General features: G+C 39.2%; 1 protein-coding gene across 1 annotated transcript in view; it reads right to left on the reverse strand.

The window, feature by feature from the left end:
• The window catches only part of ANK3 (ankyrin 3), a 305,329-nt gene that overhangs the window by 222,394 nt on the left and 56,979 nt on the right, over positions 1-25,956 (reverse strand). The window contains exons 2-4 of the mRNA XM_045025319.1: positions 1,094-1,195; positions 546-644; positions 35-133 (exon numbers count right to left, since the gene is read on the reverse strand). Of these exons, the coding sequence (XP_044881254.1) occupies positions 35-133; positions 546-644; positions 1,094-1,195 (300 nt within the window). The remainder of the gene's footprint in view (positions 1-34; positions 134-545; positions 645-1,093; positions 1,196-25,956) is intronic.

The following is a 25,956-nucleotide window of genomic DNA, read 5'->3' on the forward strand; positions in this document are numbered from 1 at the left end:
CAGTAACATTCTTAGTAAAGTTCAGTAACTTTACCTGAGACTGTGCATTGACATTGGCCTTATTTGTAACCAACACTTTAACAACTTCTGTCTGGCCAGCCAGAGACGCTATGTGCAATGCTGTGTTTCCTTTCTGAAATTAGAGAGGGATGAAATGTGAAAACTGTTTAAAAGTAAATTAGTAAAAATTTACAGTTGAAAAGCTGATTAAGCATGTCGACCCCACAACCCACTCTAAAATATATTTTCAACTACTAATACACTCTTCATACAATATTTCTAGGGTCAAATATATTTTAAAAGATCTCTACAAAACAAAGTAAGACAATGTTCTATAATTTTTGTGACCTAAGATTCTCACTAGTAACCTGCGACATTTATTATAACCTACAAGAGGTGGGTTGAAAAATTCTTGAGAGTCACATCACCAGGAGAAAATATTTAATTACTTAAACTGCTATAATAATGTCTGCAATCAACTGGTTGACACTTAGCTTACATGGAATCTGTGCAAACAGTAGAACAGCTAGATAGGAACTACTGACCTTTGTTGCTGCATCCACATTGGCACCTCGCTTTATCAGTTCTGAAACAACTTCTACATGACCTTCTTTGGAAGCAAGATGGAGTGCGTTCAACCCATTCTGATAAAAAATGGAAAGGGAAAGACTGATACAGGTTGTTTAGTGCAGCAAACAATCTATCACAAGACCAAAGGATTACATTCCATTCTGATTATCTCCGAAGAAGCTATTTTCAAATGAGCATTTTAACTACTTGGTTATTGGAAGCAATAAGTGTTCAGCTGGACTACAGAGGCTTAGCCACATTAAATATGACACATTAGCACAACCACTAGTGTAATACAAATAGAATGCATAATACAATTGAATACCTTAATGTTATCCCAGTGAAAGTGAAATATAGCTTCTTAAAGGAGTTTGTTGTATAGGAAATGCAAACATGCAATAAGATTCAGTTATCAAAACATTAACTGAAAGTTATTACTGAGATGAAGTGATAATATATGCCTAGACAAAGCAAGAGTAGGGTTTACAGAATGAAGGAAAATTTAATTAAAATATTCTACCACCTGATTGCAAATGTTGATGTCCACTCCAGTTTTTAAGTAGTCAAGAGCCTTTTCTAGGTTGCCAGCTCGAGCAGCTCGTAGGTAACTTGCATTTGTATCAGACTGGGAGGGGGGAAAAGGAAAAAAATTAGTTTGTCATTAGAACAAGATACAGAAATATATTCACTCGGCATCAAATCTATTCATGAGATAAAAATACATTTTTTATTTATTATTTACATATGGCACTAAAGGATCCCAAACTGCTTTACCAAACACGGGCCAAATCTTGCAGTCCCTGCTTAGGGAAAATCTGTTGATATCAGTGGGAATTTTACCTAAGGATGGCAAGAGTTCATTTCATGCACATTCTGGTAGAATGAGGCAGTTCTGCCTGTGGTGCAAGAACAGTTGCCAAGTTGACATCTGGTGCCCAGCACACTCAACAAAAGTATTGGGACTCAGGGTTAGGATACCATGGCAACCATCCTGCTTTTACAAACCGGTTATTAAAGTCTCACATGAAAGATTTTCCTCATCATCCAAACAGCATTGGAAGTTGATATATCTACCTCGGGGGGATTGAGGCTACTGGAATTCAAAACTGTGGTTCCACAGAGTATAGGTATTTAAAATCTGATATTTTGATTATAGACTGCATAATTTTTCTTTGTCACCTTTTATTTATTACACTTGAAAATGTTTCAAGAAAATCATCTGGAATCTTTAGTAAAGGTTATTTTAACAAGTACAAAGCATTTCAAAATAATAATAGGTGCAGTACAGTTGTCCTATTCTATTGCTTTAATATTGCTTCCCTACTTAGTTTTATGTTTCAACTGAGATAAGTTTGAATATAACAGAGTCACTGTTTTTATCTGTGGCATGAAACAGCTACAGAGAAGGTGTCTGGTTGAGGAATGGGTGACCAGAATTTTATAGCCAACTCTACCATAGACTTCCTCTGAGACCTTGTGCTATGACTTCATCTTTCTGTGCCTGTTCTCCATTTGTAGTGAAATGTGCTCTCATATCCCCTCTGTGTTGGGGACTAAGAAAAGGCTGATGTAGACAACCTTAATGCCAGCCCTAACCTGGCTTGAGAGGCCTTCTGTTATGGTTGCCAACTGTCTAATTGCACAAAACCAAATACCATTGCCCTGCCCCCGCATTACCCCCTCCCCAAGGCCCATCGCTGCCCTGCCCCTTCTCCGAGGCCCCGCACCCCCCTCACTCACTCTCCCTTACCCTCACTCATTTTCACCGGGCTGGGGTAAGGAGTTAAGGTGCTGGAGGGGAGTGCAGGCTCTGGGCTGGGGCCGAGGGGTTCGGAGTGTGGGAGGTGGCTCCAGGCGGGAGTTTGGATGTGGGAGGGGGTGAGGGGTCAGGCTCTGTGAGGGAGTTTGGGTGCAGGGTGCAGGCTCTGTGAGGGAGTTTGGGTGCGGGCTCAGGCAGGAAGTTAGGGTGCAGGAAGGAGGTGGGAGGGAGGTGCTTACCTTGGGCAGCTCCTGAAGGTGACTGGCACATCCCTCTGGCAGCAGCTCCTAGGCAGGAGGGATCAGGGGGTCCCGTGCACTGCCCCTGCCTGCAGGCACCATCCCTGCTGCTCCCATTGCCTGCAGTTTCTGGCCAATGGGAGCTGTGGAGTCTGCACTCAGGGCAGAGGCAGCGCACGGAGACCTCCTGCTCCCCCTCCAGGGGCCATAGGGACATGCTGGCCACTTCCAGAGCGGCGCAGAGCCAGCACTGGTGGGAAGCCTGCCTTAACCCTGCTGCACTGCTGGACTGTTTGTGCCTAAAATCTCCTGGTTTGGCTATAGTAGCCTCCGGGAGATAGAGCCTGATTCCAGGAGACTCCCAGTGAAACCGGGAAGGTTGGCAACCCTAACTCCTGCACACGGGATATTCTCAGGTGGCCATTTGCACTCCTTGTAAAACTCTTTACATTTCCAGAATGGTGTAGAGAGCCTTAGAGTAACTGAGAATTGGGCCCCCTTTTTGTCTACAAACTAAGTGAAAATGTTAGTATATTTCCTAAACAGATATACAATATAAAGATTTAAGTCTAACAGTTTCAGAGTTCCATTGGGAATGTAACAGGTATGCTACATTTTTGCAAAGATTAATATTGCTAATCTATTGAAAATGCTGAAGTGAATAATACAAGTATTAATATTAAAATCTTAAGACTCTTTCAAACATATGCCCTGCTATCATGATGTATTTTTCAGAGCAATGGCTTCCCAGAACTGCACAAAAACAATGTAACACCATCACCTATCACAATATGGAGATCTAAAATCTTCTATTACTTGAATTAGTTGGCTAATTAGGATCTATCAAAACTGAGTTCCATTTACAATTTCTACAGTCTCATACACGGAACTACACTTTTTTGAAAATAGCCACAAACAAAGTAGCAGTAAAGCAATTTCATTTAGTAGAGAATTTGAGCTGTGCAGCGCAGATTGCTACAGAAGACAGGTTATATTCTTTATGGTTAGCAACCACACCACCGGGATAAAAAACAGATCCGCATTTTATCAGGGTTACCAAAAGTATGAGGATGTACTTAGTAGTCTGGGAGCCCTTTTTGTCATAGTTTAATGGGATGTCTATTTGGCATAGTCAGCAGGTGGATGATAATTACCATCAGCTGTTTACAGCTGCTTCTTGGGGGAGGGGAGCCTTCAGGGAAGCATGGTGTACAAAATCAGGTCCAGCCAATTGGATTAATTCCAGCCAGACTAGAAACATGGCATTTTAAAAAAAAAAGTTTAATTTCACCATTTCCCACTCATTTTAAATGTTCAGGCAAAAGGAATAGAATAGAGAAGGAGAGGGGAAGGGGAAAAAAAGGTATATATGTTAACATTTGATCCAACAGTATAATGTAGATAGGGTGACATATGTCTTTTCAAAGGCCTCTCCTGAAAATATTGAACCATTAAGTGTCAGGGAAGTAAACCTTTATGCTGAACCCACAACATGATGATCTACAAAAATGCATCCTGTTTGGCTAAAGTTAGTCTAGGTATTGTTGAGATGCATACAAACAAACTGCTTACTTGAACATATAGCAGAAATGTAATGCACACCCCAGCAACTCCCCGCTCAAAAACTGCTTATCAGATTTTGCTATAGAGTTGTTTGCCCGAAGACTGAGTGTGAGAAAAAGACATTTCCATCCGACTTCATTAGTTAAATCTCATAACACCATTTTGTCCTGTGAGGTTTAGATTAAATCAAGATGGACCCATATACATTTTTCTTCTACATAATCAAGGAATAATTACACATATTCTTCTGTCTACTCAGGAGGTTACATGAGCGCTTTGTAGTGGGGTATGTGAGTTGTCACTTTCAGTTTTCTTTTTTAATGGCTGCCAGTTACATGAAGTTACCTGATGTAAACTAGCATGCAGAATTACATGCCATATTTTGGCAGCTAAGAAATAATGTGATTGCATGCAATGAGAACAGCAAAAGTGTTTCCCGGTGTCCTTGGCTAATGCTCCCAAGTCCCAAGGCTGTGTTATGGGTCACCTATTTTGGGGCACAGTGCACTTGAGCAAAGACTCGGGATATTTTCAAGTTCATTGGCTGTTTACTTGGGGTTGCACTGTCATGCAGCAAGTTCAACAGGACTTCTGACTTTTTCTCCATATATTTCATCCTCACTTATAGATAGAAGCCACCAATAAAATAAAATAAAATAGAAGAGAGCCAACCTGTTTGAAAATCGAAGTCCATTCCCAGCTCTCTAGGTGAGCTGTTTTTTAACAATAACCTCCCAGCCAGGGCTTTGGAGCGGAGCCCAGAGCTGGAGCGTGGAGCAGCTCTGGAGCAGTGGAGCTGCAGGTTTTTGCCTGGAGCTGGAGCGGAGCTGGAGCACAGCTCCAAAGCCCTGCTCCCAGCTTCCAGCCACTGGGATTTAGATATTACCCCTGCCTCACAGAAAGGCAGAAAATTGTACTGAGCCCTTTTTTACCTTGCAAAGTGACCCAAATAACTTCTCTCCCCTGCTACTCCCAAAGGCCCACAGGCCTTTTCTCTTTAACCAGGCAAACAGTATACCATTGAGTATATCCAACATTTACTAACACTAAGCATAATCAAAGTAAAGGCCTACAAACAATTACTGAGTCTCTTGACAATAGAGCAATGAAGAGCTCCTAACAATGTGGTCCAGCCCACAGGTGCCAATCTCAGGAAGAACACACCATGTCTCCGCATTCCACAGTCATAGGCAGCAAACCAACTTCAGGTACGTGGGCTTGTTTAGAGAATGAAAAATCTAAGGTAAAATCCCCTTTTTAGCATAGGTTTTCCCATACTACTTCTACTTCTCTCCCATATGACACAGTTCCCCCCATCCAGCATACTGCCACAAGCTAGTCTTTATTTCCACTATGCCTCTGGCTCTTGTACATTTGATTGTTGTCCCCCTCTGTGGATGGAGGCATTCTGCACACAATTTTAGAATTACTTTAAGCCATCATACTTCACTATTATTTCAGTTGCACCTATAAGTTTCTCTGCACAGAACAGGCATAAATATTTTGTGGCTGATTTAACATGTTTTGCATAAAAAGATGGACCTCCTAGCAATTTTCTCAAGCTGGAAGCAGACTCCATTACATTAACCCCTTCTCCTCATCAGGGAAAACAAGTGAATCTTGCAGCAGCATGCCATTAAGGTCACTAAACGTTGACCAAGATATGTGTGTGTGTTGCACTACTGGTCCAAATGTTTTTTCAATAGAAAATGCATTTCCCACAAAAGCTAAATATCTTGCAGGAAAAATTTAAATGTGCAATTTTTTAAAAATTTTTCTTTTACTTTTCCATTGGGAAATTACAAATTAAATATTTCATCCTGTGTTGAGTCAAACCAAACTGAAATATTGTTTTGCTGAACAGAATTGCAACATTTCATGGCTGGACTATATCTCCCATGGTGCACTGTGGTCTCATTGCTGGTTGAATCACCTAGTGAATCATGAGTGATGTAGTTCTAATGATGTAGTTCACATGTATTGCATATGGAGGGAAGTGATGCCAAGGATAGCTCATGAAGAATGTCTCATCATCAGCCCTATTCTGTTGAAATGGGAGGAGAAAGGGAGCTTTTAGTTTGAACAACTTGGGAGACTGCAGTCAGCACAGTATCACCTGGGTAGAGTCACAGTCTCAGGTAGCTGGGACTCAAACTATTTAAAGTTTTATAGATCGGAATCCACACCACAAACTTCACCTGGAAATCACCTTGTAGCCAGTGCACATCCCAGAACACAGATGCAATGTTCTTTCACCAGGTCAATGTACATACTTCCACATTTTGGTGGAACTACAGTTTCTAAATAATTTGAAGAGGTAGCTCCATACAGAAATCAGCCTCATAGCATCTGTCATTGAAAGATCATTAATAGATCTTTACAAACTTTAATTATTCAGGCCTCAACATTGCTACAAGGTAATCTAGAGTCTAGAAATCTATTTTCATACTGGAAATAAAAGATACAACTGAAAATGGCTATAAATAAAGAAGAAAATTGACTTTTGATTTTCCAGTGTCTTATCAAATGTCAAGAGAATATTAGGTTTAAGACACATATCAAAACATACTGAATTCTAGATGCTTGTGTAGCTGACCACTGGGAATGCAATCACTGTGCTATTGCACAGAACCCTTATTTTTGGGCTATCTCCCGTAAGACTTAAAATACATATTGTTGTGTTCCCCTCTTATACAGACTATTGCATCTCTGCATCTGCATTGAGATTTTGCTAGCAGCATCCTGGAAACGGTCTTGCCATACATAGGGTATGTCTACATTGCAATTAAAAAGCAGTGGCTGGCCCATGCCAGCTGACTCAGACTTCTGGGGCTTGGGGTGCTGGGTTGTTTAATTGTGGTGTAGACATTTTGTCTCAGGCTGGCAATTAAATAGCCCGAGCTGGCAGGGGCCAGCCACTGGTGTCTAATTCCAGAGTAGACATACCCATAGAGTTAGTAGTTGTGCACAACTAAGTCTTATGGGGGGGGGGGGGGAGAAGGGGAGATTTCTTGAGTTAAAAAATGTATTAAAAGAACAGATTCTGACACCCGTACTCCCTTTCATAGTATCTTAGGTCCTGATCTTACAAGGCAAACTGCAATATCAAATAAAGGTTGAGGGACTGCCTCCTCAAGTCATCACACTGAAGTAAGATACTACTCAAAGTGAGGAAATATTAGCCAAACGCAAGTTATGCTTTAGTCAAGCCCAAGTTACTGAACTCTATACAGGGGTAACTCAATGAAATGTCATAGTCTGGGATATATAGGAGGCCAGATTAAATGATCTACTGGTCCATTCTGGTCTTAAACTCTATGAGATATCAAAATCTGTCTGAAAGTGATTGCTAGTAAACATTGGGTCATTTGTCAATCCAGCTTCTAGTTGTGGAGGTGGTGAGGAGCCTACCAGAAAACTGAGAAATCATTATTATTTACAAAGGACTGAAAGTGCAAAGTCAACATGTTCACTGTGCTAAGGTTCCCTCTGGTATTATTGGTACTTTTAGTATGCTCATTTCTGTTTGCTTTTTACTTATTTACAGTATTTGTTATTAAAAATATGGTCTTTATCATTTTGAGAGCAGGGTTTTGTTTTTCACTCCATCTTTAACAGTAGCTGTTGTGAAGGGAAACCATGAGCAGGTTCTCATTGGGCTGGAGTAGGATACATTCCGGCTTGTTGGGAGTTGGAGAAGAAGAGGGAGAATGACCTAATTTCAATGGATGAATGTATGTTACTTTCATCTGAAATCCCGTCTAACTAAGCCAGTCTTGCAGCAGCATGAGGAAATTTGTGAAAACAAATTACAGCAGTTGTGCATGTTTTGATGGTGAGGGTATTCCTATTGCGGTAAAAGGCACTTTTCTTAACAATAGGCCAAAACCTTAGAAGAGCTGAAGGTCTACAGCTCCATTCACTTAATTGGAAATTACCGGTGCTCATGTTTTGTCCCCATGTTAACTTATGAATTTCCTTCCAGTAAGCATGTTACACAGCTTTGGTCAGGGTGGAGGGAGCTTTCTTCCAATAATTTGCAATCATTGAATTATGCAGGCCAGTTAACCGCCATGCTTGGACAACAGGAAATATACCATCCATAAGAATTCTGTGGTTTTTCTGATAAAAACAGGATAGCCTGAGACCAACTGCAATCTTCTGTCCTTCTGCTAACTATCCTTCAAAGAGCTCCTTCTGTGATCCAAACCATAAGTGTAACAAAAAAACAACAACAAAACAAAAGGAAGATTTTCATTCCTAATATATGCCTGGTTGAGTAGGGAAAGACAGATGTTTTGAATGTGATTGCATCATGGGGAAATGTTTTGCCAAGAGCCAAAAAATCCCATAAGACTTTTCCCTGTTGAACAACTCAATCACGGTCTTTCTACACTGGTCATGTCTCTATAGCTCATATGATAAAGTGGCGAAAATATTATGCTCTCATGAACATGACCCTATTGGCTGCCAGAACTTTATTCTATATAACTGTGATCCATTGCTCACAAATAAATAAATTGCTTTCGGACTCCAGGAGACTCTCCCTCCTGGTTGCAGCTTAATTATACATTTCTTCTGCAATTGCATCTGGATCTATCCTTAATCGCACCCCTGACATCTGGATCACAGCCCTCTGTTGCCTTAGATGATAAACAAATTATCATAAATTTACATACTTTCGTGTCAGTGCTACCTGACTCTATAAGCTCAAAGACTAAAACATCTCATAACATTCATTTACAACTAAGCAAACTGAAGAGAATTTTGAAAGAAACATTCCTGCAGCCTTTCAGATTCAGTGTCTCAATTCCAAAAATCCTGTCAAAATGATAATTTGACAAAAATGAATCGTCCAAATGCATACAGAAATCCCCTTCCTTCCTAGGCCACACTGGCAAATAAGTGTCTAAAGTGCTGACTTGGGATATCTCATGTCAACATCAGTTGCACTAGCAAACCATTACCCATTTGGTCCATTTTTGACATCCTCAGCATAATACTGATAGTGTGTATTTGCAGATATCACTGAAAATTCTGTACTTTCCAGTTAGACTTGAGAACTAGATGGACTCTAAAATGCCATAGTTGGTAAATACAAGAAAATTTCAAAACTTGTTACAAAGGTTACTTAATGCTCTTTTTATCATCTTCAGCAGGTTGGAAATCATTGTTTTGCTGTTCTACCTAACACTGCAAACTCTTGCCTGGCTACAGTGCATTCTTTTCAGGTTCCCCTGTTGTTGAGGTTTTAGAAAGCTGCCCTTTTAAAACAGAATGAAAACCTAGTGAGTCACAGGAGTTATGAGTATTCTGACCCTTTGTCTAATAAAAAGCTTGAATGACAGGTTCTCTCAAAAATGTAAACACAGGTTGGAAATTAAAATTAAAAACAGTTGCTGTTCTTTCCGCTCTGCGTCCCAAGGGAAGATTTTCAAATGTATAAATGGCAGTCAGACACCTAACTCACACTGAAAGTCACTGCGTATCACTGGGAATTTGGCACCTCATCTCCATTTCTGCCTTTGAAAATCTCCCTCTAGGCCAGTGGTTTTCAAACTGTGGGTCACGACGCAGTACTGGGTTGTGGAATGTCAGGCACTGGGTCATGGTGGCTGTCGTCAGCACCGCTGACTGGGCCGTTAAAAGTCCCATCGGTGGTGCTGTCTGGCTAAGGCAAGCTGGTCCCTACCCGTTCTGACACCGCGCAGCACCTGGAAGCAGCCAGCAGCAGGTCTGGCTCCTAGGCGGGGGGGCCACAGGGCTCCGCATGCTGCCCCCACCCTGAGCACTGACTCCGCACTCCCATTGGCCGCTTCCAGCCCTCACCCCTGCACCCCAACCCTCTGCCTCAGCCCTCCCACACCCCAAACCCCTCATCCCCAGCTCTGCTGGGACGCGGGCATCAACAATTTTCTTCAACTGGGTCCCCAGAAAAAAAAAGTTTGAAAACCACTGCTCTAAGCTATTATCTCTGTGTTATTTACATGTGACAATGGATATTAGGAAACTATCATCAAATAATTAGTTATTTAACTGGAGTTATGACAAAAACCATATAAATTTGCGCCTGACAACACAATGAAGAGTGTTCACAGTGGTTGGCACCTGAGTTCAGCTGGAAATAACTCTGCATTTGCTTGCATACAGATAGCACTGAAGCAGAGAATAGTTTGTTGTGTTAGTTATGAAAGTGTGGGAAAATGACTGCAGCTGTGAACATTGTGTTGTGCTAGGAACAGCTAAAATAATTCCTAATTTCAGAACACTACAAAGTTGATGCATTTCTGAACAACATTCAGTATACAACTTGCTGTATCTACATTACCACTAAACGAGAAAAGTTATTTTTTGTGGAAGGAGAAATCACAGTAGTACAGAGATGATTTGTAGTGCAAACTTACGTAATCATCCTTTCAGAGATCTTTGTGTGAAGAGGCAAGGTTCAGTAGTGAGATAATTCAGGGCTAATTCACATTGCACAATGCCATTGACATCAGTTGGATTACTCAAGGAATAAGGTGGTATTATTAAATGTAAGTGTGGCAGAACTGAGCCTTTTATTATGTATTGAGTCAAGGAAAATAGAGTATCATCAATTAAAATTATCTGATACAGAAGGAAGACCATAGACTTGAGCTTCATATTCCTATGTTCGCAACATGGCATTTCTGAAGTTCATTCTAAACTCCAGGAAGGGTATTCTCTTGATACAACAGTCTTGACTCTGTCATGATTTTTATGTATAGCTAAAATATTTCCATCATTCACTCCTCAGTATAAAATAAATCACTTGCTTTCATTACTGTTACAGCAGTCACAAAGGGATAGAGGCAAAAAGGGTCTGCTTAGAAGTGTTGCTTTTGAGGTTTATATTCACCACAAGATAGCAACGCTCTCTAATCTGTTAAACACCAGGGGATGGTACTGATATATTCCCTGCAGTCTCTCTCACAGAAACTGACTACCTGATGAGCTGTAATAATACAACAGAGATAATTTCAGTGCAGCCCAAGATCAAACTTCAAGTTATATTCCATCATTTCAGTGTCAAAGTCCCATTCTACAGATCACAGAATCTAGACATGAATTTGATCATCTCCCTGCCAGTGTTCTCATTTCAGAAACAAGAATTAGAGTCTATTTTCGGGGGGGCAGGGTGTCTCAAAGTTTGTGTCAGCAAAACCCCTGGATGGATTTTTTTTCCCCATGTAATTCATAACACTAGGTACAAACATTCCAACTGAATGGGGAAGATGTATAACAAATATTAGCAAGAATCCATAGTATATTTTAAACAGACACATTTTTATTCATTCAGAATCAGAACTTTCAAACAAATATGTAAACTTGTTCCAGATCAGTCTGAATTAAGTGGTAATAAGTATAGTGAACTAAATGTAAATGCAAGCATAATATACATCTGAATTTCCTAACCATATTGCAGTAAGCAAACTATACAAGAGTTTACAATACAGGAGATCATGAAGCCACGGTAGCAACTCTAGTGTTAAAGCTAAAAACAAAGGGGAGTCCTTGTGACACTTTAGAGACTAACAAATGTATTTGGGCATAAGCTTTCATCGGTTATAACCCACTTCATCAGATGCATGGAGTAATACAGTAAGCACTTATAAATATACAGCACATGAAAAAATGGGAGTTGCCTGACCAAGTGGCGGGTCAGTGCTAACGAGGCCAATTCAATTAGGGTGGATGTGGCCCATTCCCAACAGTTGACAAGAAGGTGTGAGTATCAACAGAGGGAAAACTATTTTTTGTAGTGACCCAGCCACTCCCAGTCTTTATTCAGGCTTAATTTGATGGTGTCAAGTTTGCAAATTAATTCCAGTTCTGCAGTTTCTCACTGAAGTCTGTTTTTCACTAGCCATCACCTACTGCCCCCAACTAAAACCTCTCCAGCGCATCATCAAGGATCTACAACCTAACTGGAAGGACGATCCCTTACTCTCACAGATCTTGGGAGACAGACCAGTCCTCGCTTACAGACAGCCCCCCAACCTGAAGCAAATACTCACCAGCAACTACACACCACACAACAGAAACACTAATCAGCCCCTGCAAGAAACCCCGGTGCCAACTCTGTCCGCATATCTATTCAAGGGACACCATCATAGGCCTAACCACATCAGCAACACCATCAAGGACTCATTCACCTGCACATCTACCAATGTGATATATGCCATCACATGCCAGCAATGGCCCTCTGCCATGTACATTGGCCAAACCGGACAGTCTCTACGCCAAAGAATAAATGGACACAAATCAGACCTCAAGAATTGTAACATTCAAAAACCAGTAGGAGAGCACTTCAATCTCCCTGGACACGCAACAACAGACTTAAAAGTGGCAATTCTTCAACAAAAAACTTCAAAAAAGACTTCAACGAGAAACTGCAGAACTAGAAATAATTTGCAAACTTGACACCATCAAATTAGGCCTGAATAAAGACTGTTGATACTCACCCCTGCCTGTCAACTGCTGGGATGGGCCACATCCATCCTAACTGAATTGACCTTGTTAGCACTGACCCCCCATTTGGTAAGGCAACTCCCATCTTTTCATGTGCTGTATATTTATACCTGCTTACTGTATTTTCCACTCCATGCATCTGATGCAGTGGGTTATAGCCCTCAAGAGCTTATGCCCAAATAAATTTGCTAGTTTCTAAGGTGCCACAAAGCACGTCTCATTGTTTTTACTGATACAGACTAACCTCTGAAAAGTGTTAAAGCTGTTTCTAACTTTCCATTATATGCCTGATTTTGACTCCATTAACTGAACTCTAACTTCATTAATACAAATAATTCTGCTTGAAAATACTTGTGTGTGGTCTTCTATCAGAACAGAATTGCTTAAGATCATTTGAAGGGTAATTGGAGAAAGCATTAATGAGATAGGAGTCTGAAAAAGAAATAGAGGCACTTAGGTTTTTCTGGTTTTTGTTTTTTGTTTTGTTTTGGTAGGAGTTTCTTTATATTTTCTGGACTATCATGTCTCAAAAACAGCTTAGGCCAAATAATAACAAATAAGGCTGATGAAAAGTGCTATATCGGAGAAATACACTATTATTATTATCATCATCCAATTTATGTCCACAAAAGATTGATGATGTTGAGGATTTGAGAGACACTTGTATGTTTAATTTTAAAGCTACTGGCTACATTTAAAAAAAATCTTTGATCATACAGCAGAGGAACCTTACAGAATTTATATACTCCATGGGGATCTCAGGGGGAATTTACAAACCCTGCCATGGGCAGGAATCTCCACCTGACCTGGGACTCCTGCATACCTCAGCAAAGAGAGCATCTATCCTGGGTATAAACCTGCACAGTTTATATGAGAGAGATTGATGCTGGGGAAGCCATGGAGCTTATTCACTCCTCAGGACTAGAGAAAGATGCCAAGGCTATGAAAACTGTGGATCTGATCTGCTCACCAGGCAGAGGAAGCACTACCGGGTCATGTGGCCTCTTGGGGCGGCCAGCAGCTCTGTAGCGTCAATTCAGAGGGTGGGGGGAGGGGGATGAAATTCTGTGCAGAACATTAATTCTAGGCAAATTCTGCATTGTGAAGTGGTGCAGAATTCCCACAGGAGTAGAAAAAGGAGGAAAACAATAAAAGCTAATTTTTGCCACTGAAGTGAACATCACTGAATGTAAACAACGATATGTTGAGCAAGGAGGTGCGTTTTCACATAGTCACTTTGCAGTGCAGAACTAAATTAAAACTTTCCTGGCTTTCAAAGGTTGCTATACTTCCACAACAATTTAGAATGGGGTTTTTACAAGACTCTAAGGAAGTCCCTTAGGAGGCTCTTTTGAAAATCTCAGTCTCAATTTTGTTTCCGTAAGTGTTTGCAAATTTAACTCCACCTTAATCAGGTTTCTTATCTGGAGATTCAACACTGATTTGACGTATTTCATTCTTACCTGGAAAATACAAGACTGCAATTCTGAATACTAGAATGAAACGTATCAAACAATATATCATCATCATTGGTTTTTAAGAGAATAAAAATTACTTTTAATTATCAATGTCATCAAATTAAACTAAATAGTGCAACTTCTTTACTTATGTTTTAGCATTAGTTTAGTGGAAAACTAATTTTTTGTTTAATAGTTTGATTGAAGATCAAGTTATTCTACATTTCCAGTAGTGAGCTGTGAATAGCTGACAATGTTACCTATCATCCATATTTTTAGTAATTCTCCTTAGCATTTGATGATGTGTATAGGACAAGTCAGCAGTAAAGTAACAATAATCAAAAACATCACTTCTGAATAGCAAATCTAGAAGCTATGGACTAGATCCTATTTTTTTAGTACAACCAAAACATCCATTGCAGCCTAGGGAGATTCGGATGAGTAGGGAATGAGAATCAGAACCTATAATGAATAACATTTCTAGAAGCAGAATTAAGAAAAAAAATTACTATACCCTTTCTGCACAGATCTTTTCCATAGTTCAGTCCATCTCAGTTAACTAGGTCTTCTGTTTAAACTATCATACCACATACCAACAGAAAGACTAGTTTCTACTCAGCTGCTAACAAAACATTGGCTAACAGCAGTAAATGCCATTCTATTGTGACAATGATCATGCACAGTATGCAGTGGGTCAGCACACTTCCAAAGCCTAGTCACCTACACACATTGCACACAATGTAGCAGGATTGCACCAACTTCTAAAGTATCCATGCTTAGATAGGGTGCTTGCAATGATTCATTGTACTATGAAAAAAGAAACAAGATGGTCTAAACGTGCTCTCTTTGTAATTATCAAACCTCACAATAACATTTCATATGCTTTTTTTTTCTTTTTTTTTTTGCTTTTGAAATCTTATGCCTATTTTGGTAATTGCATTCTGCATTACTGTGTATATTACATACATATTTGTAGTAATGTGGGAACATAAACATGCCAGACATTTTCATCAGTAATTCACATAGAAGTATGTTGCTAACATTTAAACCCTGTGTTGCAGTTCCTCTGCATAAATAGTATTAATGCAGCAGAAGTGAAGTATTATAGTTTCATACACTTTTTTTCACTTTTAAAATTTGTATTCTATTAGGATTCATCTTCACACAAGCAAATGTAAAGCAAGAGTGTCCATACGTAGGAGGGCAATTAGAAACAGTTTTTAAAAAGCAGTTAAGATTATAAATTTGTTTACAGAAGTAAGTTTCCTTCACAAAGGACACTTAAAAGTTGTATATTCTGTTTCTATACTTGAGCTAAATGAGCATGGATTTTAATTTTTTACTTTATAAAACAAATGTTGGAAAATTAGTTCCTAAGCATTTCTTGACTTGTCAGTGCATCTCTCTTCTTGGGAACTCTTAACTTTCCTTCAAAACTTAAGATCATTTAAATAAATGCTGGGAATCTGATTGCTGTTATTCCAAGTAAATTAAATGAGTTTCCCATATTATAACATAAGAATAAGCAAAATGGAAACAAAGGTAGGTGAGCAATTAACAGGCAGCAGTTTCATTCCAGAATGAAGAGGTTTACCTAAAAACAATATTAGACCATACAGTATTAAAATGGATGAACAAGGTTTTGACTTTATTATTTTTTCAAAATAAATTCCTTATCCTAAAGATTTATATTAATGTGTTTAAAAAGGCAGGATGGTAAACAAACTTTCAACCTTATTACATATCTGACATTAAAAATATTAGTTTACTATTGCATCATAAACAGATAAAATATCTTAATCTAACCAGATCTCTTCCTATAAGAAACTGCTTTAACAAAACAAAGTTCTTATTAATCTACTTTGTATTTATTGTTTGGACTGAAGGTTGAGTACACATTTCATCAATAAAAGGAACAAACAGAAAACCAAAAAATCACCATCATTTCTATGAAGATGATTTTTCATAGGGCATGTTGCTCTGATATTGATCAGGATTAAAAAAACAAGAAAGTACACATTTAAAAGAGCTCAATACAATATTTTTTTCAGTGTGTGAAATTTTTGCTAATATACTGGTGATTGCTGAGTTATAAATTGTTGGAAGTGCTCCCTGTTAAATATTGTTGACATTCAAGAGATATTTTACTCTTGATTCTACCAGAGCTACCTGAAGGTTAGTCAGACATTCCTTACTATTTGTATGGGATGCCAAATTTTGCTGTAATCTCTTACATTAAAATATTCAAAATAGAGTAGCATGAAATACAATATTTTAAAAAAATCTCGGTATTGTACTAAGTAATTTATAGACTAGGGATCTGATCCTAGAAACAGAACTACTGAGGTCAATGGGACAATTCATGTGAGTAAGGGTTATTTGTGTGGGTATAGGTTTGCAGGATGAAGTCGTACATCATTAACAGCCTCTCTTTCTAAATTGTACAGTCAAAATACAATTCAGTCAAAAAGCGGTAGTAATAAATACAATTTGGAAAAAATAGAAGCTGGAGTTTGTTTCTTTTAGTTGTACAAATTGCTTGAAGAAAAACATCAAATAATAAAATGATGGCATGTTAGAAGTAAATATATCCAGGTTATTTTAGGCCTATGGTACGGCATGAAACTCCTTCTGGAATTGTACTAAGCATCCTCTTCAGAATGTCCTGAGTAGGATATTCTTATAAAATAGAGAAAACACAAATTTCTGGATATCATTTGAATACCACATCAGTCTATAGTAAAAAAAAAAATGTAGACACAAGATACAACAAATAAAACTAAATGTACTTCCTCATCTGTACTTTTTTTATTTCATATAATTAAAGATTTTAATTACTATTATAATAAATTAGATAATCAGATTTTACTTTCATTTCAGAATCTGCAATGGCTTACTTGTTCTGTGAAACATTCTCCCTCTTCCACTGCCATTTTCTGTGGTCAGATATGAAACCTGATGACTCAATTAGTTAACACTTGGAACTCTGCATCACAGCTAAAAATAGCTTCCAGCAGGAAGTACAGATCTGTTTTTATTAAAGAACTAAGCATGGTCACTTGTTTGACTTCCCTTAACTATATTAACTGTAGAAGACAAGTGATTGTCAGTGTTGTAAGACTATTAGACTTGCAACAGCCCGTGTCCCAGGATTCCTGGCTGGCTTACCATATTTGTAGGCTCCAATCATTCCCTGTATATGTAATCAGGATGTCTAGAATACCAAAAATAGCTGTAGAATCAGCTGGTAAAAGCACTACAGTTGCTTGGAATCACTCCTGAAACAAGCTTTTGTCATTTTGCTTATCAGCTCTTTCCTCTGTAATGCAGACTACTTTGAACTATTTCTAAAGGCAACAATAACATCATTTTGCACTCTGTGTGTTTTGAATACTGCACATGCCTGCTTCCTATTCGTGGTAATTTTATATTTATTCTACTTTTGATGACTAATTATAAGAGATCTATGATGTTTGTTCTAAGGGTTGTTTTCCTGAACTAAAAGGCTATTTGGTATATACTTCAGCTTCTATATTACAGATATTAAAAGTTGCAACAAAGCAAAATTGCTTTAGAGAGCTTTAGTTAAAACTCTCAGAGTAAAATTCAGACTGGCCAATAGCAGAGATCACTTCCCATGCCATGGGAAGCCATCTAAAACGTCAGGAGTTTTGTGTGTGCTCTCCTGCATTTAATGATCTCGGGGGAGAGGCGGTCTCTTCACGCTCTGATGAAGAAAGATTTTAAATCTGGGTTAGATTTAGAACTGTTCACTCTGTTCTGTTCATCTCCACTATATTGCTCCTTCATCTGATCTCACAAATAAGAGCTGCTGATTGACATGCCAGGCTACAATCTGGCACCTGTGCAGGACAAGAGAAACAGGATCAAAGGGGGAAAGAAAGGGGTAATACTTTTGTCATAAAGATACAGATAATGTCTCCGCTTGCCAAATAAGGAAATAATGGGGCTTAAGGGAATAACTGCAATTTTGTATGCAAAGTGAGAGGCAGTGTGGTCAGTGGATAGAGCACTGGATGGGGAATCAGGAGAGCTAACTCTGCTACTATCCTGCTATGTGACTTTGGGCAAGTCACTATCTCTGTGTCTCTGTCCACCCACCTACCCTTTTGTCTATCTTCTTTATCTAGACTGAAAGCTTGTAGGACAGGTATTATCTCTATTACACTTGGACCATGCCTAGCACAATGGTAACCCTCCTCCCCACCCACTCCCCACCCCCAGGTGCTACCATAATAAAAATAAAACCTATAATTACATTGTCAACTTTAAAAAGCAGCAAATTTCCAGTCCAAAAACATCAGTTAATAAATACAGTGGGCCAGATCCTTAGCAGATGTAAATGAAAATAACCCCATTGACATCAGGTGTGTGCAGCAATATAATGGACATATTTTACACACACACACCAAGACCCCAAGTCTGCAACCTACGCTGCCAGCAGAAGTCTTGGTGATCTGCATGTGTACAAGGGTCTGTCCAGGTGAAATCAGTTGTAGGAATATGGCCAAGTCTGATTAGATGCAGTTATCTTGGTGAGCCCATATATCATAAGACAGGTTTCTGTACTTTGCCTCTAGGCTACTGTGGCAAATCAGTTTTTTTAAGTGGCCTTAGTGGTACATGCTATCTTTGCAGTGTTCGATATCTCTATATCAGTTGAAGCAGCAAAGAATCCTGTGGCACCTTATAGACCAACAGACGTTTTGCAGCATGAGCTTTCGTGGGTGAATACCCACTTCTTCGGATGCAAGTAGTGGAAATTTTCCAGGGGCAGGTTTATATATGCAAGCAAGAAGCAAGCTAGAGATAACGAGGTTAGTTCAGTCAGGGAGGATGAGGCCCTGTTCTAGCAGTTGAGTGAAAACCAAGAGAGGAGAAACTGGTTCTGTAATTGGCAAGCCATTCACAGTCTTTGTTTAATCCTGAGCTGATGGTGTCAAATTTGCAGATGAACTGGAGCTCAGCAGTTTCTCTTTGAAGTCTGGTCCTGAAGTTTTTTTGCTGCAGGATGGCCACCTTAAGATCTGCTATTGAGTGGCCAGGGAGGTTGAAGTGCTCTCCTACAGGTTTTTGTATATTGCCATTCCTAATATCTGATTTGTGTCCATTTATCCTTTTCCTTAGAGACTGTCCAGTTTGGCCGATGTACATAGCAGAGGGGCATTGATGGCATATGATGGCATATATAACATTGGTGTACGTGCAGGTGAATGAACCGGTGATGGTGTGGCTGATCTGGTTAGGTCCTGTGATGGTGCATATCTACATGAGAATCTTCAAACCTTATGTTACAGCAAGGTGGCAGGTATTTCAAATGTTTTGAAGGCACTTGGGTTTTCCTCATTGTTTATAGGCATGGAGGGATTAGATTTTTATTGGTAAATGTCAGTCAGGGGCGGCTCTGGGTATTTTGCCGCCCCAAGCACGGCAGGCAGGCTGCCTTCGGTGGCTTGCCTGCAGGAGGTCCCCGGTTCCGCAAATTCGGCGGCAGCCTGCGGGAAGTCCACTGAAGCCGCGGGACCAGCGGACCCTCCGCAGGCAAGCCGCCAAAGGCAAACTGCCTGCCGCCCTCGCGGCAACCGGCAGAGTGCCCCCCGTGGCTTGCCACCCCAGGCACGCGCTTGGCGTGCTGGTGCCTGGAGCCGCCCCTGCTGTCAGTAAACATATACACTATACACACACACAAACTGATGAAAAAATATTTCCATTCATAGATAAGCAAAGTAAGAAAAATGCTGTTTGAAAACTTGTTAGAATTTGAGTTAAGGATACTTACTTTGTATATTTTGACATATGTTGACAATTCATGTTTTCACACTTATAAAACTAACTTTTTGAATTTGTCTGACCTCCCTTTATTGTCCGACCCTTCCCAATAATTTCCCACAACTGTGAAAATTTAAATGGAAAAAAATAGAAAAAAGCTTAAAATAAATATTGGTATTATCAGTTGAAATGATAAAAAGATAAAAATTGAATTCTGCCAAGCTTAAATATTTACATTCTTCCATAGCATGGGATAAAGAGAGATTCTGGATGCTGTCACCAATCAACAGATATGAAAATAAAATGTTACAATTTCATGAAACTGGCAGATATTATGCAGAGGATTCTGTTAAACTGAATTGTAGAACTGTCCCTTTATATTATCATTGCCCTGCTCCCAAGCCAGATGGAGGACTGATGGTTACTGGCTTAGAAACAAAACAGCACATGGCAGAGTTCAGCAGAAAGAAAAACATTTTGCCAAGAGACACAAACAGTTTAAATATCTGCTGAAGATATAGGAAAGGCAACCTGAAACATTTTAAACCATAAGATATGTGGGTATGATTAGCTACTCAGCTGCCAATAGAGGCAATTTTCATCCTTCTGGAAACTGTTGTTAATGGCATTCAAAACTATCCTGAAATGCAAAGACTGTGCTGAATTCCACTAAGGTAAATGATAAAGCACTTTGTCATACATCGGATACCATTTTCTTAGAACTAAAAGCTGGTAATCTGCATCAATAGAGATTTCCTGCAAATATCTTAAATCTGTAATCACCTGGATAATGCAGGCCCATGGCTTTGAGTTTTATAGGAAACAGAGAAGAATCTTAACCATCAAAGGCCAGATTCAATGCTCACTGAAATCAGTGGAAAGATTTGCTTTAACTTCAATCAGGCCCTTAAAGTATACCTCCTAATTATAAAACACCAGAAATCATTGGCATCCAAAATAAGCAGGAGTTTGCAGGTGTTTGTGAACAAGCTATTTGTTTTAATACTGGCAAGGCTAATTGTAATGCAAATATTATGTAAGTTTTATACAATATCCTCTAATGCTGCCAACATAATTCTCTTGCTATTAGAAAACACCCACAGAATTAGAATTCACTTGGAATAATAAAATTGAAAATGTATTACAAAGTTAAGAGTGGGAAAAAGAAAAAATCCTCCATAAAATATATGTTATGTCAAGGTCGTCAATCAAACTTTATCAAATGAAGAAAAACTCGTCTCATATGCCATCTTCTGAAAGGTCAGCTTTAAGCTCCTCTGAAGCCTATTGTTCTTGGTAAGTTAACATCTACAAATATCGTAAGTGTATTTTTCTTGACTTTAATTAACATATTACCATTCCAAATAACCCAAAACTTTGCAGAGTAAAAGGATAAATCCCGCAACGTATGCTCTGATTTTTTAAAACTCTGGTCTTAACAAATTTTCAGTGAACAAAAATGAAGTAAGTCTGTGGCCTCAGCCTGAATGCCTCTCCTGTACCTGGGCCCAGACCTGAAACTCCGAAGCACTATTTCCACCTTTAAAGTCTAATCCAGGGGTAGGCAACCTATGGCACGTGTGCCGAAGGCGGCATATGAGCTGATTTTCAGTGGCACTCACACTGCCCGGGTCCTGGCCACCAATCCGGGGGGCTCTGCATTTTAATTTAATTTTAAATTAAGCTTCTTAAACATTTTAAAAACCTTATTTACTTTACATACAATAAGAGTTTAGTTATATATTATAGACTTATAGAAAGAGACCTTCTAAAAATGTTTAAATGTATTACTGGCACGTGAAACCTTAAATCAGAGTGAATAAATGAAGACTCGGCACACCATTTCTGAAAGGTTGCCGAACCCTGGTCTAATCTAAGATTATTTAATTATTAGCATTGAGAAGTCCTAGAATACTTCCAAATCCCATACCTCTCAACCTGCCAAGGTATAAACATGGAATGTAATCCGTGACCAAGATCCAAAATGAGGGAGACACATGCTTGTGCATACACACACACACCCCAAATTATTCATGCAAAAACTTAAAACACTGTGGGATTCATTCCTTCCGGGTAAGTAACGCTTTCTGTTATCTCTGTTTCATGATTTTTTTTATGATGTAAATAATTTTCAACAGTAAAAGTGAGGGGACGTCAAGTTTGTGTGGAATGTAGGTAAGTTTGGGACTAAAATAACTGAGGGGTATTTGAAAGATATGTCCAGCACATCACATGCCCAAAGTTTCTGAACTCTCATGTACACTGCAAACCCAAAGTTTTAAAAACCTTGTATTAGGTCCTTAAATTTTCAGATTTATCTGCCTAATTCTATTCTCTTTAACAAATAACCTTGAAACTCCCACAGACTTCAAGAGGGCCAGGATTTTGCTATTCACTATTTGTAAGTTTTCATGACTAAATTCAATTCATCCCTCAGTTTTCCAATGGTCTTGAAGCAAAAGCATGAAATTGTCTTTCTTTCTCTCTTGGTAGTGGCCTCCCTGGCTCCACTCACGTGGCACGAAAGGGAACAGTGACTAGTAGATAAGCCAAACTCTTTAGCTTCCGGTCCAAAAATGACTTGTACATTACCGGAGGTACTGCCCAATGGGATTCCTTTAATGGGAATTTGTCAATCTTCCCCTTCTCTGTATATTAATTCATTACTCTTAGAGTACACCAGTCAGCTGGAATCTAGAATATTGTGATTTTGAAAAGCTGGTGCCATACGGTCATAGTTAGAAATCCCACAATTAGCTGATGGGTTGAAATGATGCTCAGTGCTATTACATTGTTAATGGTGTCTCTACCGCTCTTCGTTTCTTCAAACACTTGAGGAGAGAACTAAAGAGCATCAAGGTTTAAATACATCATCAAATGGCTAACAAAAAAGCAACATCAATTATCCCTTGCAGATTAATAAAAGTCAAATAAACATTGAACATACACAACAGAGTGACTTGGTAAGACTATCACAATGACTAGATGGAATGAGTATCTGAATAACCAGCTTGAAAGTGAGAGACTACTGAAATGCTTGGATTTTTAAATGCTCCTTTCATTCAAAACAATGATCAGTGTACTCCCCAGAAGATAACCTATTCATCAGATTATAAAGACCATCACCACAATAAACCTTTCAGGAAGAGGCACAAAATCTTCAGTCTGGGAGAACCTTTTACAAAATCAGCATTACTAACTGAGAACCCTCCACATGATCAAAATCTGGGCAAACTTACCTCATCCTTGAAAAAGCAGCATAATCAAAAGCCAATTAGGATGGAAAAAAAACCCTAAAGCCAAAGACTCTGGACAACTCTAAACTATGTAAAATCATATGCCTTGTATGAACTTACATGGAGCTAGACTGGAAAAGATGGAGAGAGAAGAAGACCACAGCTGGAAAGAAACAGGAGATATGATACTATAATCATAAAAACATAAGAATGGCCATACTGGGTCAGACCTATGGTCCATCTAGCCTTGTATCCTTCAGACAGTGGCCAGTGCCAGATGCATCGGAGGGAGTGAACAGAACAGGCAATTTATCAAATTATCCATTCCCTCTCATTCAATCCCTAGCTTCTAGCAACACCAAGAGCATGGAGTTGCATCCTGGACCATCTTGGCTAACAGCCATTGATAGACCGATCCATCATGAAATTATCTAATTCTTTTTTTAAACCAATTATACATTCAGCCTTCACAACATCCCCTGGCAATAAGTTCCACAGGTTGACTTTGTGCTGTGTGAAGTAGTACTTCCTTTTGTTGCTTCATGCTGCCTGTTAATTTCAATGGGTGATCCCTGGTTTGAGTGTTATGTGAAAGGATAAATAACACTTACTTATTCACTTTCTCCCCACCATTCATGATTTTATAGACTTGTATCATATACCCCCTTAGAAGTCTCTTTTCCAAGATAAACAGTCCCAGTCTTTTAAAGCTCTCTCATATGCAAGTCATTCCATAGCCCTAATAATTTCTGTTGCCCTTCTCTGTAATTTTTCAAATTCTAATATACCTTTCTTGAGATGGGACAACCAGAACCAGGTGTGGGAGTACCATGGATTTATATAGTAGCATTGTGATGTTTACTGTCTGATTCTGTCCGTTCCCTAATAGCTCTAAACATTGTTAGCTTTTTTGACTGCTGCTGCACATTGAATGGATGTTTTCAGACAACTATCCACAATGAATCCAAGATCTCTTTCTTGAGCGATAGCTAATTTAGACCTCTCTCATTTTGTATGTATAGTCAGGATTCAGTTTTCCAATGTGCATTACTTTGCATTTATCAACACTGAATTTCATCTGCCATTTTGTTGCTCAGCCACTCAGTTTTGTGAGATCCCTTTGTAACTTGGACTTAGCTACCTTGAGTAATTTTGTATCATCTGCAAACTTTGCCATCTCACTATTTACTCATTTTTCCAGTACAGCTCCTTGTGGGACCCTATTTACCTCTCTCAACTGTGCAAACTGACCCTTTTACCTACCGTTTGTTTCCTATCTTTTAACCAGTTACTGATCCATAAGTGGATCTTCCTTCCCTCTTATCCCATGACTTCTTACTTTGCATAAGAGCCTTTGGTGAGGCATCTAGTCAAAGGCTTTTTGAAAGCCAAAGTACACGATATCCACGGAATCATGCATTTCCACATGTTTGTTGACACCCTCAAAAAGATTGGTGAGGCATGATTTTCCTTTACCAAAAAAAAAAAAGAGCTAAAAATAGTAATTATATATGTAAGCTTTGGAGATATCTAACAATCACTGCTATGATCTATAGATTTTTGGGGTTTGAACAGTGATGGTCATTGTGAAATTAGTGAAGTTGACAGGTTTTTTTTTATATATATACCATATTATATATGTCTGAATTCAGAAATATATTCTGAGTCTTCTCAAGGATGTATCCTGTAATTAGTTAAAGGTTTCAAAATAATGCTACCTACAGTGCATTGTCCATTTTTTTCAGGCATCCACCTGATAGAAAGAAACAGTTTTTCTAGGTCTGCATCCTATTTCTGACATACATGTTGGGATTGCCAGGAGCAAGGAGTTAATTTCAAGATTCCTGTTGACTATGACAAAATGTTTCACACAAAAGCTGCAGTGGGCCAAGCACCAGTGACTAACTCTGATGAAAAAACCACTCCAAACTTGCAGGTTCATTGCTATTCATCTTTTAGGCTTACATTGAACAGACAGTTGCTCTACCAAGCAACAAAGCTACCAGATGATTTCCAAATGCTCAGACATGGGTCTGACACAAGGCTCATTGGTAGCTCACTACTCAGTGTTAGCAACTCCTATCAGGCCTGAAAAACTCACTATACCCAACACATTGCTATTATAGTATTTATCTATAAAGAGGGTCTTATAAGTGAAGACTAGGACTATAACAGGGTTTAACAGAGAACTGGATAAATTCATGGAGGTTAAGTCCATTAATGGCTATACCCGGATGGGTAAGGAATGGTGTCCCTAGCCTGTTTGTCAGAGGGTGGAGATGGATGTCAGGAGAGAGATCACTTGATTATTGCCTGTTAGGTTCACTCCCTCTGGGATACCTGGCATTGGCCACTGTTGGCAGACAGGATGCTGGGCTGGATAGACCCTTGATCTGACCCAGTATGGCCATTCTTATGTTCGTATGTTCTTAAGTATTAAATAAATACTTATATCATACTGGTTATCATAAACACTGTGAGATGTATGTACGGGTGTCATGCAAGACGTATGTATGCACTAAAAATATGTCTAAACTATATAACCAGGCAGAGTTGCTAAACAAGTTTTTCCCAGGCAAAGAAATGTATATTTACTTGTCTACCTAGATCTCTGATGTAAATTAAGCAGGATAAACAAAATACAATGGGAGCTCCATTTGCATGCAAGTCAACAGGAAAAGCCACATTGACTTGGAGATGTGAAGTCAGCATGGGAAGTGACACAAAGCTCCAACTTTGTCTCAGTGGGTCCCACACTTCCTGGTGGATTACACTAGCCTCAGAAGCTCACTGTCACCCTCCACATAGCCCTTCTCTCTCTAGAGGCAAGGGTCACAGCCTACTGAGCC

Source organism: Mauremys mutica, chromosome 7, assembly GCF_020497125.1.
Source record: "Mauremys mutica isolate MM-2020 ecotype Southern chromosome 7, ASM2049712v1, whole genome shotgun sequence".
Lineage (NCBI taxonomy): Eukaryota > Metazoa > Chordata > Testudines > Geoemydidae > Mauremys > Mauremys mutica.